Source organism: Empidonax traillii, unplaced genomic scaffold (genome assembly GCF_003031625.1).
Source record: "Empidonax traillii isolate 1590-97213 ecotype Southwest subspecies unplaced genomic scaffold, ASM303162v1 scaffold502:size815047, whole genome shotgun sequence".
NCBI classification, from domain to species: domain Eukaryota; kingdom Metazoa; phylum Chordata; class Aves; order Passeriformes; family Tyrannidae; genus Empidonax; species Empidonax traillii.
In genome coordinates this window covers 616,527-636,296 of record NW_020955695.1, presented here as the reverse complement: position 1 = coordinate 636,296, position 19,770 = coordinate 616,527, and the positions used below count along the sequence as shown (strand labels likewise).

The following is a 19,770-nucleotide window of genomic DNA, read 5'->3' as shown; positions in this document are numbered from 1 at the left end:
ACACTGCAGACCCTCCATCAGCACCCTGCCCTGCAGCTCTTCTCCCTGCTTTTTGGGGAGGCAGGAGCAGTGCATCCTGAGCAGCAGAGGTCACTCCAGCCGCACAGCCTATCCAGAGCTACAGCAGGAGGCAAAAGAACTTTGACTCCCAGCTAGAGATTTCTCTACTGAAAGCATTTTCAGCGTTTCAGTGAAAAAGCAGACATTTTCTAAAGCTGATACTCTTAAAGTGCATTCAGCAATTTCTCTGATTATCTCACCCTCCGACGGTGAGTGGTGAGTAGCAGCTGTAGGTGGATGTGAAGCTGCTTGAATGGCCACTGTGACTCTTTCAGCAGTCAAAGGCCAGGCCTGACAGCTAACCTGCAAAGAGAGAAATCAAACAGGTCTGAGGGTTTTGAGAGAGCCAGCAAGAGGAAGAGCTAAAAGTGGTGAGGTCTGAGCTCAGAAGTGTACTAAAGCTTTATTTAGATGCATCTCTGGCTGGAAAGAAAGTATGTGACAACACCGAATTACAGATTTACTTTTATGTCAGCTCTTCTAAAAGCACAAGGGACAAAGACACAGAAACCAGTTGGATACTTTTTTCTCTTATGATCAAGTACCCTTGATTTCAGGCAGACGACTGAGAGAACAAGGCCAAGGTTTCAAGAAGAAAGGAAACAAAGTTAAGCTTTGAAAGCATGAATGCAAACAGTCCTTCTAAAAACACCTCTGTCAACTCCCTCCCAAAAAACAAGCAGTGCTGCGAAGTAGGCAATGACTAACTCCTGCTGGCAGAGGGGGAACCCATGCTGACAGCTTGCCTGGAGCTGCGAGGCAAGCCAGTCATCTCCTGAAAGTTACTGTCCGCAAAACCCACTCGGAAAGGTCCAGTAAAACACACTAATAGTGTTTCAGGTAGAGCTATCTGAAGCACAGCCACTGGCTATGGTGTTTAGCATGGCCTCTGCCAGCCAGAATTAGCTATATCCCCAAGGGACTGCCCTTGTGGAGGACAGGGTTTGTTGCAGTGGCTCACCACTTGCACGACAGTCTCCAAATCTATCAACTTTGGGGTTGCTGGTACCTCAAATCCCACATTCCAGCCTCCAAGCTTTTCACATCCAAAAGATAAAGGCAGTGCTGGGACCTTATATGCCTTGTGCATATGACCCCTACAGGCATTCCTAGTCTTCATCCTTGTTTTTATTGTGTGCTTTTACTGTGACAACCTAAGTGGTACACTTATTTCTTTAAAATGCACTAAAACATTTACAGTGGCTGCAAAACACGTTCTCTCAATGCAACGGGGTTTTTTTACGATTTATCGTTAAATAAAGCTCATCTATAATTTATTGGAGTATAATTCTCCAGCTGCATTTACTGCATGTTTCATTGCCTTGGTCAGTATCCAACACCTTCGTAAATAATGCGAGTAAAATATTAGCACTGGTTATTTAACTTTAACTGTTCCTGTCACCTGAGCAAACATTCTGCATTTCGGCAAAGGAAGGGAAAACAGCATCTTCTGGGAAGTGAGAAAAACTTTCACCCACGCTTATTTCAACCCCCAGAGTTCCGCACACAAAACAGGAGACGGCACTCAAGTTTTTAATGTTTCTCTCCGCCCTAAGGAGCTGAAGTCTTTCAGCATACATAAGCCCCATGAGAAACGTCAGGCTAGGTAATTTATTTTCAGTTACAGTTTTTGTGTGTCTTTGAAATCAGTTTGCTGGTTTAGCCACTGGTACATGGAGTGTCTCTGTCTCTCACACAGTTCGGCACTTACTCAGCAATCTATGCAGAAAGCTGCATCTGCAAACCAACAATAAATACTTATCTTTTTCAACCCTTTGTATGCTGCAAGCTTAGCACTGATTACTCAAGTCTAGCCAACCTACACACAGTTCTCAGAAGCGAGCCAAAGTCTTGCAAAAATCTCCCAGCTCAGCTCATCTGCAGTAACTTTCCACATGGATACCAGCCTTAATCCAGGCTAACTAGGGGGTTCAGGGCTAAAGCAGATGTTAGATCCTGCTGTCAAACGGAGAACCAATGCACAGAGATGACTCCTTTTCTCCTTCCATCACAAGACAGCACGCTGCCCTTCATGAACAATCATTTGGTTCTCCACAGGCACTTCCCAGAAGCAAGCAGCCTCAGATCTCCTGCTAGGAATACTGATGAGTGACAAATAAACCAGTGCAGGAAAATACACGAGCAAAGAGTGAATACATAGATCAGGATTTACTTCCTACTGTTTACAGCAGATTCATGACTTCTAAAAACCTAAATCTGCTAATACCACGGCAATTCCATCAGCTGCAAATTTAATCCCGCATTTAACTAAATAAGAACTACACATAAGAGCCATTAGCCTTGTCCCCCCTCGCCATCCTCCTGTCCGTGTCCTCCACTGCTTCCTTTGATGGATGTTTCAGATGATCTCTGTGGGTTTCCTCTCCCTACCCAGGCATCTGGGCCCAGCCAACCATGCACTTCCAAAAGCTGCTCCTGTGGTCTTGGTAGTTCTTCAATTTCTTTTCGCATGAGAAGCTCCACTGACAGCTGCTTGGTGCTCCAGATGGAGGTTTGCAAATACAAAGTGGAACACAGAAATGCTCTGGGACCGGAGAAAGGGAATATGCTGACTGAGGAAATACACCAGCACTGAACCATTCCCTACCACTCCTCCACTTCCTCCACCCCAGACAGCCTGGATAATTAACTACTCACTACACTAACATCTTCATATTAGCAGAGAGCCCAGAGAACTAGGATAAGCCGCAGCAATAGCAAGAACAGTTTGCTTAAAAAAAAAAAAATAGAGTTTTTGACAAGCCTCAGAGAGTTCTTCAGTGTGAGTTCAGCTGTCTCTGCCACAAGTCCCTGGTTTAAGGCAGAAGAAACAATCCAGCCCCACACCAGTGCAGGAGGGAAAGCAGCACAACAGGAGGCAGTCCAGCCCCACCACTGCTCCTCAACTTTCGCATGCTGGAGAAAGGAACGAGAATTTTTATTTCCCTCACCCACATGCATACTGCATATGCCTTTATCTTCGTGCAGATTAGCCACAGTACAGCCAGCCAACACTAGCAGTGGCTACTAGGGACCCACAGCTCCTCAACCTCCTCTCTGATTCACTGTAAGTCATACAGAAAAACTCTGGAAGTACACTTGTCTGAGTAGACAAAATTCAACTCAATCTTGGTAAGAAAAAACAGAAAACCCCAACCAAAACCAGAAAGATGTAGGACTATGTTTCATCATCAGCCTCTGGAGCTGTTTCCCTACTTCAAATCTTGAAGACTTAAATCAAAATGCATCAAACACCCTTTTGTCTTTTAGAAATGTAAGATCCTTAGAAAAATGATCTTTTTGTTACACTCTGTGACGTCTCCACCAGTGTTCTGTGATAAGCTGGCAGTCACAAAAAGTTCTGAGTGAATCACAGAACTCTTGGGATGGAGAGACTCTGTGTTTCAGTCCCCACCACCTCCACTCAGTGGGGTGTCCCAGGCCATTCCTGACACCCCTGCACCCTCCTTCTCCCCAGAAACAGAAAACAAAACATCCCAGTTTCATACAGCCTCTCCCTAACACACTATGAATTCAAAGGGCATTTCTCCTGAAATGAGGCAGCCCTGTATTCTCCTATCTCTATCCAGGCTATCAGTGCAACGGTTTGGGAAGGCTAGAGGTTTCTAAATGGAAGGGGAGGTGATCAATCAGGAGAAAAATACAGAAACAAAGACAGAATGTAGTTTTCAGTCCTCTTCCACTGTCATTAAGGAGGTCTGGTATGGGCCAGGGACCACAGTCTCAACTCAGGGTACTTGCACACACCATCAGCCAAGCACGCGAGCACAGCCACCAGTATTTCTGGGGAGAATTCTAGTGTGAAAAGAGCATGTTCAAGCTCAGATTAATGACTCTAAGCCTTTCTGCTACGTGCTTCAGAGGTGTATGCATGAGCAAGCTCCATCCCATCATATTGCCATCTCAAAGGAGCCTGGCTTGCTTTTAAATGCTAGTGAATACAGAGGATCCCAGGATACAATACCCCAAGTTTCAACAAAAGCTCAGAATGGTATAAGCATTTATGTGATGAAAAATGAAACGATTACCATTTGGAGTCAAATACTCTGCATTCCAGCTTGTGGATGCCAAATGTTTAACAAAGACTGAAATCAAATCCTCCCCTCTAATTGAGGAGTGGATAACATGAAATATTCAGAAAGGAAAAAGTAAACAAACAGTTGCTCTTCTGGAAATACGAGATTTCATCTTTTACAGTTACGTTTGTTTCTGAGAGGAGAAACATTCTTAAAGCTGAAACCGTTTTCTTCCACTTTGTGATAGTTTACAGATCCCCAAAATGTCACCAAAGAAATGATGATTATTTGCCCAGCACTGCACAGAAAAGAAGAAAGCTAACAGTAAGAAAGCCCCATATTCAGATCACACCTCTGTCATATACCTTTTCTCCTCCTTCAAGTTACAGAACACATTGCTGCCTAGAGACGGATATCTGTTAAAATGTCATATTAATCAGGATTTCAAAAATCACCGAATCCTATTGTAACATTCAAATGTCTTCAACCGAATGTCCCTGAAAGGGGAAATGGTTTCAGGGTTGTTCCAAGTACATAACAAAAGAAACAGCTGGGGGCAGGCAGAAACAAACAAAAGGAAAGAAGGAAACAAGAAACTAACTAAAAAGTTTCTTAATGTTAACAGATTTAAGATTGATAGTTTTAATTATCAGACTCACAGCGTGAAAACGACCAAACTTACAACAAACAGACACATTGCCCCAGGAAACCACAATCTTGAATCATAAGCAGTTGTTTAAGTGGTGCAAATCAGGCAACATGGCATAGCAATGAATAACACATCTGAAACACCTCTGCACAGTCCAAAACAAACCAGTCAATCAATTGTAGTCTTTCATAAATTAAAGACACTTCAACAGATTTTCAAGCCCAACCCACAGTCAGTGCAGGTCCAACTCTTATTCAGCCATGCCTGACAGACACTTGATAACCTGGTTTGTGCAGGGTACAGGAATGGAAACGTCACAGCTCACCAGACAACCTACTCCCAATGTTTCTCTGCCCTGGATATTAGGAATTTTTCCTAAGTATCTATTTTTTCCTGGTATCTGATTAGAATCTCTGTGTTGTGATTTGCACACATTCTTGTCCCATTCACTGAGGATACGGGGCGGGGGGAAAAAGAACACTTCAAAGAATCGTAACTCACCTTAGTCTTGCCATTTTTAACAAAAAGATCTTCGAAGACCTTACATTCCAGACTTATTTTCATCTTCTGCACTCTCCCTAATTTCTCTCCTCAGTGGAGATGCTCAACAATGGATATAAGGAAAGAGGAACTGTACCCGATTAGATCAAAGCTCCATCTAACCCAGCACGGTCTTCAACAGCCATAGCAAACAGCTAAAGAATAGGTTTAGGAATAGACAAATATGGAACAATACCTCACTGAAAGAAACAACTTCCTAAACTCCAGTAGCTTATGGCTGAAGGCCCTTTCTGAACAGCACTTTCCATATTTCTAACAATGACTTTTTTCTTCATGAACTTGTCCAGTAATTCCCTCTAAGTTCACCCACTGTGAAAACCAAGGAGCATCAGAAGAACAGAAAAAAAACTGTCTCCTCTTGCTCCATTGTAGTATCCCTCTTCACTCTCTCCTCGTGAAAGGAGTCCAGCCTAGGTAAGTTCCCTCACAGAGAAACCCTTTCACAACTTGGGTCATCACTACATCCCCTTCCTGTGCCTTTTCAGCTCAACCACCTTTTTATTTATTTATGAATGGGACTAGCGCTGCACATGGCATTCCAAAAACAGATGGGAATATTTTAAGTTTTGCTTTCTTCTGCTTTCCTAACAGTTTTTAGGATTCAGTTTACTATTTCTGACCACTGACATTTCCACAGAGCTCATTCATGTGCCAAGACAATCAGAAGAAACACATGTAAAAGTATGATCCTCCCTTCAGATGCATTTTCTTAGATTTATCTCCACGCATTTTTATCTGACATTTTACCACTTTACCACTCAGTACAAGGACCCTCAATAATCCTTTGCTGTTTTCCTTCACGTGCTCTCAGGGATTTAATCTCCCCTCTCCACCTGGGCACCTCACAGCCCCCTTTCCCTGAGCAGTGGCACAGGGCCATGAGGCTGCACCACCTCCACAAACCCATCACAGCCCACTCCTCTCCGCCTCCTGCTCTGCTGTTTGCTCAAGGGAAAGAAAGATAGTCACATGGGCAGTTTATTTCTGTCGGGAATCTTTTCAGAAAGGGACTTTATCAAATACCATTTGTAAATGCAATTAAGCTACATCAATCCAACTGCCCCTGCCCACATGCTTGCTGGTCCCTTCAGAGAGCTCCAAAAGATTTGAGTCATGACTCCTCTCTGCAAAAAAACTGTGCTGTCTCTTCTCCAGTACATCACATTGAATGCTGTGCCCTCAATTCTGTTGTTCAGAACAGTTTCTACCCAGTTGTTTGGCACAGGCATCAGGCCCACAAATTTGTGTGTAAAAACACACAAATACTCTATGGATTATCATCATGTTCTTTGTGAAGTACAAGGTAGTGGGCACAAGAGTTGTAATAAGCTACAATGTCCCTCAGCTGGGCATGCCTGTAAGAGCCAAGATAATTTCCAGATGTCTCAGTACTGCAAGATACAAAGTTAGTGATAATGACTTTAGCCACTGCTGTATCTTGTCTCAGTTTGATTTAAAAAATAATATAGAAGGAAAGATTTGATAAGCTTATTTCTCCAGGGAGAAGACTGAAGGGGTCAGAAACATCCGCTTGATAGAGGAGCCTGCATTCAGCAAGCAGCCTGGCTGCAGGGAAAAAAGACCACAGGCAGAAAGCATCACATAAGCAGCATCACTATGCAAAGGAAGGCCTGACATAAAGAGGATTGATGGAGAGTCATCTGACCCCCAGCATTCCAAAAAATGCTGTCATGTGGCATTACAAAACAATTCTGTTTCAGGGCATGTAGAAGAGAAGGCATTTGCAGTAATACATCCTTTTAACAACATGCTTAAGGTGCACTCCATCTATTACCCAGACACAAACTCATCATATCCACAGAATCTCAGAAACACTGGAACATGACCAACCATTATTCAAATCCAATCAGTGCATCTATTTCAAAGAAGAAATCATCAGTTAAATCTTTCTGGACTTAAATCTTTTAAGCATAAAAAAAATTTCAGTGTGATATTACATAATATCTAACATCATATTTAACAGCATATATAGAAGAGAAGTCCGAGCATATTTTGCTTTAGAAATCACACACTGCAAATTTTATTTTTAGAATTCTAGGTCTGAGCTGTCCCACAAAAGTCACGTCCGTTTTGCCACAGAAGCAACCAAATCTGATGGTACTTGAGATCTGCCTAGTCCAGTACCCCATCACTGACAGTGATCGACAGAAATGCCTAGAGAACACTGTCAGACGAAGGCAAATACATGGAGATACTTCTTCAGAATATTCCCACAGCCTGCAATGATTTGTTCTCCTGCTAACTCATAAGGTTGTAATTTTTATCTGCATATTTTATAGCCTTTGATGGATTTCAACTTCTAAGGATGTGTACAACATTTTCGAATCCATGTACACTGCTTATATCCACAGTGCCCTGTGGGAAGAGGTTTTGTACTCTGTATGAAGCAGCAGCTCCTTGTGCCTGTCCCTGTCCAACCGATCCTAATTAGTTCCTTATCCTTACAGTGGAAGAGAGTGATTAGTTCTCCACACACTTTTTCCACGCCAGACCTGTTTTGAACTCTTGGGCAAATACTTCTTGATCTGACAACCTGCCATCTTCATTTTGTCAGCTGATCTACAATCCTGTCTACCAGCACTTCAATCTAAAAGCACATACTCCCCTCTCTCCTGAAAAGAAAACAGTCTCACACCTCAAGCAAAAAAACCCTCTCCTGAGTTAATACAGACACAAAATAGTGAAACAGCAATTTTCCTGCTGCTCTATCTGCCCAAACTCTTTCTCTCATTTTTCTCCATCCAGACGTATCATAAATTCTCTGTCATCCTCCTCTCTGCCCAGCCTAGCCCAGCTGCCCTGAGAGCTAAACAGCTGATTGGGGAGGGGGAAGCTGAGATCATTTCTGGGAGATTTAAACTGCTGCAGGGAGTGTGGCAAACAGGTGCGGCAGTGAGAGTGTGGTGAGAAATTTTTTTACAGAGAGAGAGTAATCAGACAGAATGGGCTGCCCAGGGAGGTGGTGGATTCTCTGTCCCTGGAGGTTTCTAAGATGAGACTGGATGTGGCACTCAGTGCCACGGTCTAGTAACCACAGCAGTGTTGGATCAAGGGTTGAACTTGACGATCTCAGAGGTCTTTTCCAACCTGGCTGATTCTACGATTCTGTGATTCTCTCCTCTTGATGCCTGAGAAGAATCATTAGGTTTTTTTATGCCTGCATCCTCACTGTATTTTCTCCTTGTGTCACCATATTCAGATACACCTTTTACATCTACATTAACATCCCCTTTATTTATGCCCCACCACCCCCTCCGGGTGCTTCCCAGTATCTCCCCATCCTTATGACAGCGACTACCATGTACACTTCCTTCACATCACCTGCTTTCCTCCACAGCCAGCCTCCCACAACCAGTCTGTTCTTCCATCAGATCTTGTGCCTAGTCTCTTCTCTCACTTCACAGGTTTCAAATCCCTCTTATTCCTTCCCCCATTAGACATTTCAAAGACTCCTAATTCAGTGAAAGATGACAAGCCCTGGCCTCTCCCACCCTTCTTTCCCTGTGAATACCTTTCTTTATTTTTTAATCATTACTGCTTTCAGCCTACTGCATCTATCCCCTCTGGGGGCTGCCATGATTTCCTTCTTCCTCCCCTTCTCTCCCCTCTCCTCTCCTCTCCTCTCCTCTCCTCTCTTTTGAAGCCTTCCTTTCCTAAAGAACACTTGTTTTGTTTCAGCATGCTGCTTCTCCGGGACAGATGCCTACTTTGTGTTTGAAAGAGCACTTGGCACGCTGTGGGCATAAACAGGCAAGTAACTGCAGATCTGACATCGTGACTGCAGCAAGGTTGACACAGAGCAGCAACGGGGAGGCTGCCCCAGAAGGGGCCAAAGTGAGAGAGCTGAAAAATACAAGATCTTAGGAATCACTAATGATCATGAACACCACCTGAAGCCTCACCTTCTCACACCACGCAGCCTTTCGGTGGGCTACAAGCTTATGCAGTTGGTCCTGGAGAGTCATTAGGTCTCTGGATAATCTGTCAATTTGCCCAGCCAGGTTGTCAGCCCAGGGGCAGCAGGAGGTCAGCTTTGGCAGCCTTCTTTTCTCTGCATGAGTGTCCTGGGACTTGCACATTTTTCCCTCTTCAGCCATATTATCCAACACAGTTTCCTAAAGGCAAAAACAACAAAAGTCACTTTTCAGCAGGAGCTAAAATGGTTCCCCCCGCATCTTCCTGGTAATTCATAACTAGGAATTCACTGCTGCCATCTCAATATACAGTTGCTCCACAATTTCAGAGTTATTTTAAGAGAGAACCCCCTCAGTTCACTGTAACACATTTCCAAGTTAACAGAAAACTTATGTTGCTAACCTAGCTTATTTTAAAAAGCACTGCACAGTCAGCTACTCTCCACTGCTTTAAAGCATGAAGTAACACTCATGAGATGGAGGTGATTAGTTACTGCAGCAGCTCTAGATATGCCCTTTCCTCTCAAACTCTGAGGCTGGATGCACTTTTATGGCTTTTTGTAACAAAGTGATGATCAGGAAGGAGGTAAGTGCTTACACTGCACAGGAGAGCCTCACCTGATATGTGGCATAGCAAGCTTTAACACCCATGGGCTCACTTGTGCCCTTGGAAAAATCCACAAATTGAGGAACCCCAAGAGATCCCTGCTCCAGGCTGGTCAGGAGCTGTCAGCTCCAGCTGATCGTGACCATCTAGTTGGCTTGGTAATTAATTCTGCAAGCGCCTTCCAAGATAGCAACTGATATTTCAAATACTCAAAAAACCCTACCCAAATAAACAAAACCTTCAGAGTCCTTGAAATGCATATATTCACTCTGGTGCACAGACTGTGTAGAAACACACAGTTTTCAAGCCAGGGTAGCAGAGCATAACTAAAGGAGCCAGGCCTCACTTACAGAGTATTAAATATTTATTTCCATACTGTTATCAAGATGACATTAAATAGGAGAAGTCATAATCACTTTTAAGGACATAATTTGCATTCAGAATTATCTTCAGTAATTGAAGAAGTAATTTAAAAACACTGAGAGGAGATTCAGCAGTTGAACAGCATGGTCTACATGCAGGTGAGGATAAACCAAGTGCATAATTACTGGCTCAGCAGCAACACTGCTGGATGAGATCAGAAAGCCAGAAGTCACCAATATCACACTGCTAAAGTCAAGTACCATGTTAGCAAGTGTAAACACAAGTCTCTGTGATAAAAGAGCAATGACTGTAATACTGACACACAGGTGAGGCACCTGAAGTTAAACACAGACAAAGGGGTGGGAAAGTCCTATATGAGAGCAGCAGCAACCATCACAGGCTTGAAAGAATGGCCTACCAAGAGACATAAAGACATCAGAACTTTTGCTTGGCCTAGAAACAGGGACTGGGAAGGCAGTGACATGCTAACAGCCTTCACTTATATAAAAGATTGCTATAAAGAGGATGGGAATTTTTATTTTTTCGCCTCTTTCTCTCTTTTCTCTGAAGGTAGGTTAAAAACTCTGGCTTAATTCACAGCAAGAGATTTTTAGGCTCATACAAGAAAAAAAACTTCATAAGACAGCTAAGATGACATAAGACACCCCACAAAACCTCCTTTCTCAGCAAGCATCAGCACTGCAAATTGGCACAAAGCATCACTGAGGCCAGCAGCTCATGCTGACCAAGGCCCAGCTCATGAGAACACAGACCTGGGGGGGACACTGACAGGGTAACAAACTGCATGGGAGTGAAACAAAGCTTTCTTGGGTTCGTTGGGTTTTGGAGGGGTTTTTTGTTCATAGTTTAAATTCATTAAATGACAAAATTTTGAAGTAACATTAACATTTGGATAATGCTGTCAGGAACACAGTGTTGTCCTATGCAGGGCCAGGAGTTGGACTCGGTGATCCTTGTGGGTCCCTTCCAACTCAGGATGTTCTATAATTACTGCAGTCATTCCACTTGCTGCAGCGATATCATGCTCTGCCATGCTCCTGCCCACAACCATCAGGAAAGACCTGGCAGTAGCTATGCAAGAACCATCCCATCCATCAGATCAGCAGTGCAAAACACAGGTTAAGGGGGAAGTGAAAACCACTGTATTTTCAAAGCACACCTCATTCCCATACATCCTACTGCATCTGGGAACAACCACCAGTGAAACAAAAGACAGATTCACCATCCAGCACATTGAATAGTTTAAAAAGATGTGCCGGTCAGTTGATTTTTTTTTTTCCGAGTATTTATTTAGGACTTAACTCCAGGAAGCTCCCTAGCACTCCCCACACTGAGCAACATGCCAAAGGCAAATATTTTGGCCGTAACACTTGCAGTTATATTTTGCCTATTAGGAGCCAGGCCTATGCTAGTGTTGATGCTTTCCAAAAAAAGCATAAGATGGTAAACATGTAAAGCAAGAGCCGTTAGAGAACTAATGGCAGTTGGAAGCATCCTTCAAGTGAGGTAATTTTACACTGCCCTGTGCCTTGATTTTGGTGTAGAAGGAGGCATATGGGCAATTACCAGTCAGCTCACTGATTATCAAAATTTTGTAAACTCATACAGCTAATGTGGTGCTCTAAAGAATTATTTCAGCAACAGTGAACGGGCAAAAGGCGTAGAGAGAAGTGAGATGGATGGCATCGTTTGCACTTACTTGAGAAATCACAGGATGCACAGAGAGAGGCTTATTGATTTTCTTATGATCATTCAACACAGTTCAAGGGGAAATCAGCAATGTCAACACACTATTTGGCTGGGAAAAATGAAGTTGTTTTCAATATCAGCTGCTTGCAAATTTAGTTGTTCTCAAGACTACAATAAAGCTCACAGGCCCTCTTCTGAAAAGCCATTTAATTTTAAGAAAATGTGCGATTGCTATGTTTGAAAACCATTAACAAGATGAAGATCAGACCTTTTCATTTGTGTTAACTATATGAAATTCTGCCATTCTGTTCTGCAATTCCTCAGCTTAGCTGCGTGAGTCCTACTGAAGAAAACAGGAACCAAAGAAAACAAAGAAAACATTATTTTACCAAAGGCTTTTTGACTTTTTCTCAGGTGCTGTTGAACAGTTGGCTTGCAACACTTATTTTGTGGAAAGGGGCCTTTGGACGTAGTTAGCTATGTTAGAGTCAAGAAAGTTGCACATTTCAAAATCAGTTTGATTCATTACCATCCACTGCCAATAAACTGGTTCCAGTTGCTTCCACTCCAGAAAGGCTTCTAGCTGCATGGTTTCAGACTCCAGAAGCTGTAATAGCTAGAGGAAAGGAGACAAAGCAAAGGAAATAAGGTAACATTGGTCACTTGAGAACTAAATGAAATGTGTGTTTGGTCTCAAGTACAGAAAGAGTGAGTGGCACATGGGACAGCACTGGGTTGCTTTACAAGGACATTGTCAAACCTGCTGCAGAAACATGAAACGCTTTTCTCAGCATCACTGATTTATCCCCTCAGCCCAAATGCACAAACTTCATGAGCTTCCATATTGTTCTGAGGGATCAAAGAGACCATAGTTCTGATATATAATTAGGTGCATGACCATCTTCAAATCTTCTGTGTTTCTTGACTACCAAAATAAGCTGTGTTTATCCAAAAGTACTTTTATCCCATCTATCCCTTTACTCTGAAACAGAATTAAGAATGTGATAAACTGTTTGATCTGCTGCATGAGGAATCCCTCTCTTTACCTGAAAGCACTTAAGAGACATTACCTACATTCTACCTACATGAATTATTTTTTTTTATGAATATATACATAACACATATGTATGCACACACATATATGGAAGAGACATTCCAAGACTAAATATTTATATATCAGTAAAACAGAAGTTCTTGGAAAGAATAAGATTAACAAATTAGGCATAAATCAAAGTTTATCAGATTTAACAATTTTGGTACTGGATGTATATTTGAAATATACAATTTTAGCACCAATCTGACACCAAAGACAACTTTTTAAGATGAAACACACACACAAAATTATGGCCTCAAAGAGAATGATAAGGACCAGATCAGTACTACTTAAATCTACCTTATACAGATAACTATCTTCTGCTAGCTTTGTTGAGTTTACTACATCACCTAATTTAAGTAATTGCAAAGCATGAGTTGACTTTGCAATTTTATTCTGCAGATATAACTTGTAGATGAAAGAACCAAAGAAAGGAATGAACTTTGCAACAGTAACTGCTGGAAAATATAAGCTGTTTGCTCTAAAGCACTGTTGCATCCAAAACACTATTATTACACATTCCTTTGCACAACTGACACTTGGCATTACACTTAATGGCTGCTAATTTCAAGCTCAGCTGGGATATGAAAGGTGGAAGAATGGGTTTCTATCTCCTTTTTTTCTTTTCTACTTTTTTTTCATGGGTATATCTACAGCACAAATGGTTTACATTATGGGATCTGATGCTGGCAATAAAAACCCCGACAAAAAGTTGATTAAATATTCAGGCAACAGTTAAGTTACTTGATTTTAAAGCAGCTTTGTAATGTGGTCACAAGCTGTGTGTGATTGCAGCATGAACGTCTTACTACAGCTAAAGAGGGCTGAAGGTTGGAATGGGGAGTCTTTCATTTTGAGCCTTCAAAAAAAATAATCTTAGTAAAAACATAGCCATCATCTTTATTCTCAGTAGAGGAGCTCCTGAATGTTCTAAGTGCCATATGCCACTGCCACTTGCTTTCACACCACAACTGAAACTTCACCAAGCCTGTAAAGGATCTGTTGGAGTTAACTGACCTTAACAATAATCAAAACTTTCTGAGCAGTCCCCTAATCTCAAACCCTTCCGGATCTTTTGCATTTGGGAGGGTTTTGTTGCCTTTATTTTTTTTTTAACTGCTCCATTAGTTATACAAAACTTGAACAGCTAATTTGAAAGCATTCATCTGACTCACCTACTTACAGCATCCTCACTTTTCACCCTCAGAAATATCAGGCCAGCAACTGTGTCCTAAACTGTTTCAGCCATAAATCAGTAATGGGATGACTACGTGGCTCATCCTAGGCCAGTATCCAACCTAGATGGAAAACACCCTGGCAGCCTCAGGCAAACCTGCAATAGCCAACATTTGAGTTTCTACCCTGAGGGACTTTAGGCACTGTTCCTGAATGATAATATCCTCTGCCAGCCTTGCAAGACATTTTGATGTTATTGCAACGCAAAGAATAAAGCAGAACACAATAAAAACTAATGTACTACGAATATCCTTGAGATACTTTAGCAAAAATCATAAAAACAAATAAACATTCAGGGCTAGGAAGGGACATATGTCTGCATGCCTTGAATTTGGTCACAAGGACAGTCTCCACATGACCCAGGGGTGAGAGACTTTCGCTCACACTTACCTGCACTCAGGAATGAACATCTGTCTCTATCAGGCAGCTTCCTTCCCCCATCCCCATCCTTTACGCAGGCTTCTCACAAGCATTTCTTGCTCTTTAACTAAGCTATGCTTTTTGTGACCTTGAGGTCAATGGTGTACATTTTCTTAGGTTACTCGCTGGAAGTCACACCAGAGCTGGTATTCCAGTTGCATTTACAATTGTGGAAACCAAGGCCCAAATTGTACCTCTGCATTTTCACCCAATACAGTACCTTTTCTTGTTTATTTAGTACCAGCAAGAGTTCACACATATGCAGTAAGCAGTTCCACTTCTGCTACTGCATAAACCCCTCAAAATGTAAAAAAAAAAAATTCATAAGCTATAACTAAAGCTGGCTGCTCATTTTCAGTGACCTAAGGACCCAGTTGTTATCATGCCTGCTAACGAAATTTAAAGACTGAAGTCTGTAGAAAAGCATTAATTTTGTCTTATGAATAAAGTAAGGCAGCAAATCAAGAATGTGTGTCACATGGATATCTAAGTGATGCTTAAGGATAACGTTTGAAAATCGTCCTTCCTTCTACACAAAATTAAGACAGCAAAATCCATTTCCTTCATTCTTCTGGAGGAAGTTATTGCTCTAAAATATTTACACTGAGAGAAAAAGTAACGACACATTCAAATTGCTAATCTCTGCGGAGAAGCAAATTCATAATGAATGCCGAGAGCAAACACTTTGCAGTAACGACTTCTTTAAACCATTGTAAAGAAACCATCCCTGGTGCAAGCAACAGCTTTGCTATAGAGGGTAAACTGTGCTTAACTGAGCTGCTTCAGAGCAGGCTGCCAGGAAACCTGAGAGTGATGCAGAAGAATGCCAGCTTTGTAAAGAACACGCCTCGCTTCCTCTGGCATGTGGCTGTGATCTCCAAAGCCAAACATCCAGCAGCCAACACAGATCACAGGCCTCAGGAAGCTCGGGGAACTTCGGCTGCAAAAGTCCAAGGTGACAAGAGCTTCTAGGTGGTTTTGGATACTTCCCTGGAGATGGTCAAAAACCATCTGGACACAAACCTGATGTGCTCCAGGGGACCCTCCTTCAGCAAAGGCTGGACCAGATCCCCTCCAACCCTATCCAGTCCGTGGTACTCAACACAAGGTCAAAGTTGAAACTTCTTCAGTATCCACAAATCTAATGCATATGCTATTTAAACATATTTGTAATTACTTCTGCTGTTGAGATATTAATCTCTTTCATATTATTTACTAGCATATTAAAAAATTCATTGATGCCTGTAGACTGTTACAGAAATCAATATTTCATAATTTGCAGCATAATGCACCCTTTTCACAGGCTTAGTTCCAAAGAGCTCCCCACAACAAGTACTTAATCTCCAGTGCCCACAGATCATAATTCAACTACCATATCTACTGGCAAAAGTATTTTTAATCAAAAATTGCTCTGCCTAAATGTTCAGAAAATCATTTTATTGTTAGACAGAAAAAAATGGTCTTACAGCAATAAATTATGTTTCTTGGCTCTGAGACAAACTACTGCTGATTCATCACCTATTCACATACGTCTGTAGATAGAAAACTCGCACTGGACTCCTGAGCCCTGCAAACCTCACTCCAAAGGCCAGCATCTCTGGAGTATTACTCAAGGTTTGAGGCAGGGTTGATTTAGTATGAAGGCTTATAGGGGGAAAACATCAAGACTATTAACTGACTTTATTTGTTTAATAGGGAATGGCTTTATTAAATGTGAATTTTGGTAATCTGAATTCTAGTTCTGAACATCTAACAACCACAAGAAAGAAGTGGAAAAGTTCATTCCAAAATGAACGGGGTTCATTCCAAAAGAAAGGGGTAAACATTCATGAGAGTTACACAGTTTACATTATCAGAAGTAAACCATAACTGGGATTAAGGATTTAGAGACTTAACCAAGCATCAGATGAAACAAACAAATTCAACACACCTTCACCTCCATCCATACAAAACTCCCTTACCGAAAAAAATTACTTAAACCTTGACAAGTAAGAGCCTCTCAGCAGGCAGGCTGTTAAGTGGATCACATTTAGTTTAAAATGTCACACACTGCCCAAATTGCTCTTCAGCAGGGCAAAGTTTTGAGATCACCAAAAAAAAAAAAAAAAAAAAAACAAAAAACACCAGAGAAGATCTCAGTATCACAAACATCTTAGGCTGGGACAGAAAAACAACACTGTAGGTGGACACGCTCTAGTGCTCCAAGATTCAGTTCCACGTTGTGATTTTTTCCAGAAGCAAAGCTGCTTTAAGACATTTCCATACAACCCTTGAAGGCTAAAGCAAGAATAAATAGGCCTGAAAACTAGAAAGTCACACTGGAGTAGTGTGAAATACTAGCAGCTGAAGAGCAAAAAACAACAGAACAATAAGCAGCCTCTAGCCACAAGGCAAATAAAGATCTACTCAAGTCATCCCTCTGCCTGTGAAAGCTGAGGGCCAAGACAGAGGAGAAGCACTGCAGCCCAACCATCATGAGGCAGGTGGCTCTGAAAGGCTCCTGGAAGGCAGAAGTGGGTGAGAACTTCTCCCAGCACCAGCTACGGACCCCATGGGGACCTTGTCTGACACCCTAGCAGGGAGTGGGAAAAGCCCTCTGTGGCTCCAGGAGCAGGTATTTCTGTGTGTGCCAAGCATCACCTCTTTTGGAATCGCAACAGTTTTGGTTTTTTTTTTTTGTGGTGTAAGGCTGTAAGGGAAAGCAGGACTTGGATCTTCTGCAATACATAAAGTACAAAACACAGGGGCTCTGGGTGGAGTAGTGTAATGCCAGATGCCAGGATATGTGCAAAAATTCCAACCCCTAATCCAAAGTATGTGACTTTTGCACTTGCCAACACCAGCTTTATGCCACTGCAGCTCAAACTTCAATTGAGCCATCTCAGTCTTTGATTGCCGAGAGCAGGAAATCAAACCACTAGTTAAAGACTTAAGTGACAAAGATCACCATTATAAAACATAATTGCTATTTGTGGCGGGATTCAGAAAACAGATGTTTAAAATGCAACTGAAGGGAAATGGAATTTAAAACAAACAAAATGAGGCATTTGGCAGAAAGAAGTTGTTAACAGCTTTCACATTGACAGGCAATGAACTGGGATGCACTAATGACATTCATTTGCAAAGTAACAGGTCAATGAATGGACCGCTTGGCATTTTCCCTATGGAAATGGAAAATTATAGCAGGGAAAAAAACATTAGGAAAAAGAAGGCTGAAGTGCGAGTTTTTACTTCAATAGCCAAGATCAAGATATAGGATAATGTACGCATTTTCTCCCCTTAAGGTACAACTGATTTTGGGGGCCTAACCTGGCATTACTGAAGAGCCAAATTTTCAAGCAGTATGCAGTACCTTTAGCTCAGTTAAAGTACACTCAGCAGATACCAAAAATCACAATTTACTTTAGAGAAATCTCAGCCAAAGGATTTCAAAGAAAAGCATCAAATTGTATCACAGTACTGCCTGACAGCTGTTATTATTCTACTGCCAACCAGAAGCCCTATGTAGCTGGTGTCAGAAAGACCATTATTCTTCTGCTTTTATTCAGACTGTTCCTCTACACAGAACAAAGCATTATCCATACTTAGTTTTTCCTTCCCCCCCTCCCATTTACTTGTCCATTTCCCTACATTTTTAGCAGACCACATAGAAACACACACAGAAATCAAGAAGAACAAGCAATTTCTAATTTGCTTCTTAAACTGTTCTGAATTCAGCACTGATGCTACACTCCCAAACAGTTCCAATATCCTGGATTCTGTGTGTTTCCACATGGGATGTTACTATACCAAGAAGAATTGCCAGTTATAGGAGGGGTATTTCCATACGTACATGTGCTGTATATTTTCTGTGCATGTGTTCCATGTGTGCCCTGACACCAAGTTCCTGACAGCTCTCTCACAGATAAACGTTAAATAAAATTTAACTCTCACCCAAAGACAGAAAATGAAACAAAGAAGAAAGGCTTCCACCCTGGGAGACCCAACAGCACACAGAATCATCACAGATGTTCATGTTAGTTAATTAATTTAGAGCTTTATTCAATATGTGGATTAGTCTAAGCTTGCCAACTTGATATAAATACAGTGTCTCCCAGCCTAGCTCTCCTTTGACAAGCCGTCATAGACTGTCGTGTATGCAGGTATTTTCACACATTTTAAAATATGCACTATTGACTAAAGAAAGTACTAATTTAAAATCTGCTACAGTCTCCCACGTCAGTTCATTTCTCTTGCTAGTCTCTTTCACAGTCCTTTAAATTAAACAACAAACATTTAAAAAGAACCACAAATCCAAAACCTCTTGCAAAGCATGAGTAACAGCTGATTTTATAACTCAATTTCCTTGGCTATTTAAAAAAAACAAAATACCTGCCAGTAGAGCTGAGTTAACATTACGGGCCAATTGCACACAAAGTTTAATTTTAAAAGGCTATAAAAAAAGCTCTACTACTCTCCTCCCAATCTGAGAGCTGCACTCTTGCCTCCAGAAAAAGGGTTCAGTTCAGTTTAGCTTTCCAGCAAACAGTTCAGTTGTGGCCAAAGCCATTGCAATGTATGAATTTAACTGCAGTCTCCTTTAACTAGCACGAGGCTGGAGAATGCAGTGGTCCTGACCTTCTCGACTTTCTGGATGGGTTAAATGATGCAGAGGTGGATGGAGGACAACACGAGGCCCCAGTGAGGGATGACAAGGTCAGCATAGCTCTGGGGCACTTCAGGATCAGACCTCATCCATAGCTGTATTTTGGCACAAGAGAAGAGTGACAAGCCTGAGGTCCCTTTTCTGTTAGAAGCTGATAACTGATTTCTCTTTTGGATGAAAACAACAACAGCACAGACTCCACAAGCAAAGATGCTCTGCACTCTCTAGTGGTTACTGTGAGCTTCAAGGCACAATTCAGGAGATGAGTTATGAGTTTTAAAGCTCCTTACCTAAACGTTTTTTCCCCATATTTAATTTGTTCCTTGAGGGTCCAATACCCCAGTTAAAATCAACTTGGCTGGACCACTGAGACCACTTCAGACTCCATTAGCAAAAGACTGTCAGCAAGTGAGCCACTCTCACTCCCAAGTCTCCTACCATGGAAATTAAGAGG

General features: G+C 41.8%; 1 protein-coding gene across 1 annotated transcript in view; it reads right to left on the bottom strand.

Annotated features, from left to right (window-relative positions):
- TEDC1 (tubulin epsilon and delta complex 1) overlaps nucleotides 1–19,770 on the bottom strand; it is a 72,779-nt gene that overhangs the window by 14,906 nt on the left and 38,103 nt on the right. Inside the window, exons 6-7 of the mRNA XM_027896572.1 lie at nucleotides 12,452–12,538; nucleotides 9,231–9,443 (exon numbers count right to left, since the gene is read on the bottom strand). Coding sequence (XP_027752373.1) covers nucleotides 9,231–9,443; nucleotides 12,452–12,538 — 300 coding nt within the window. The remainder of the gene's footprint in view (nucleotides 1–9,230; nucleotides 9,444–12,451; nucleotides 12,539–19,770) is intronic.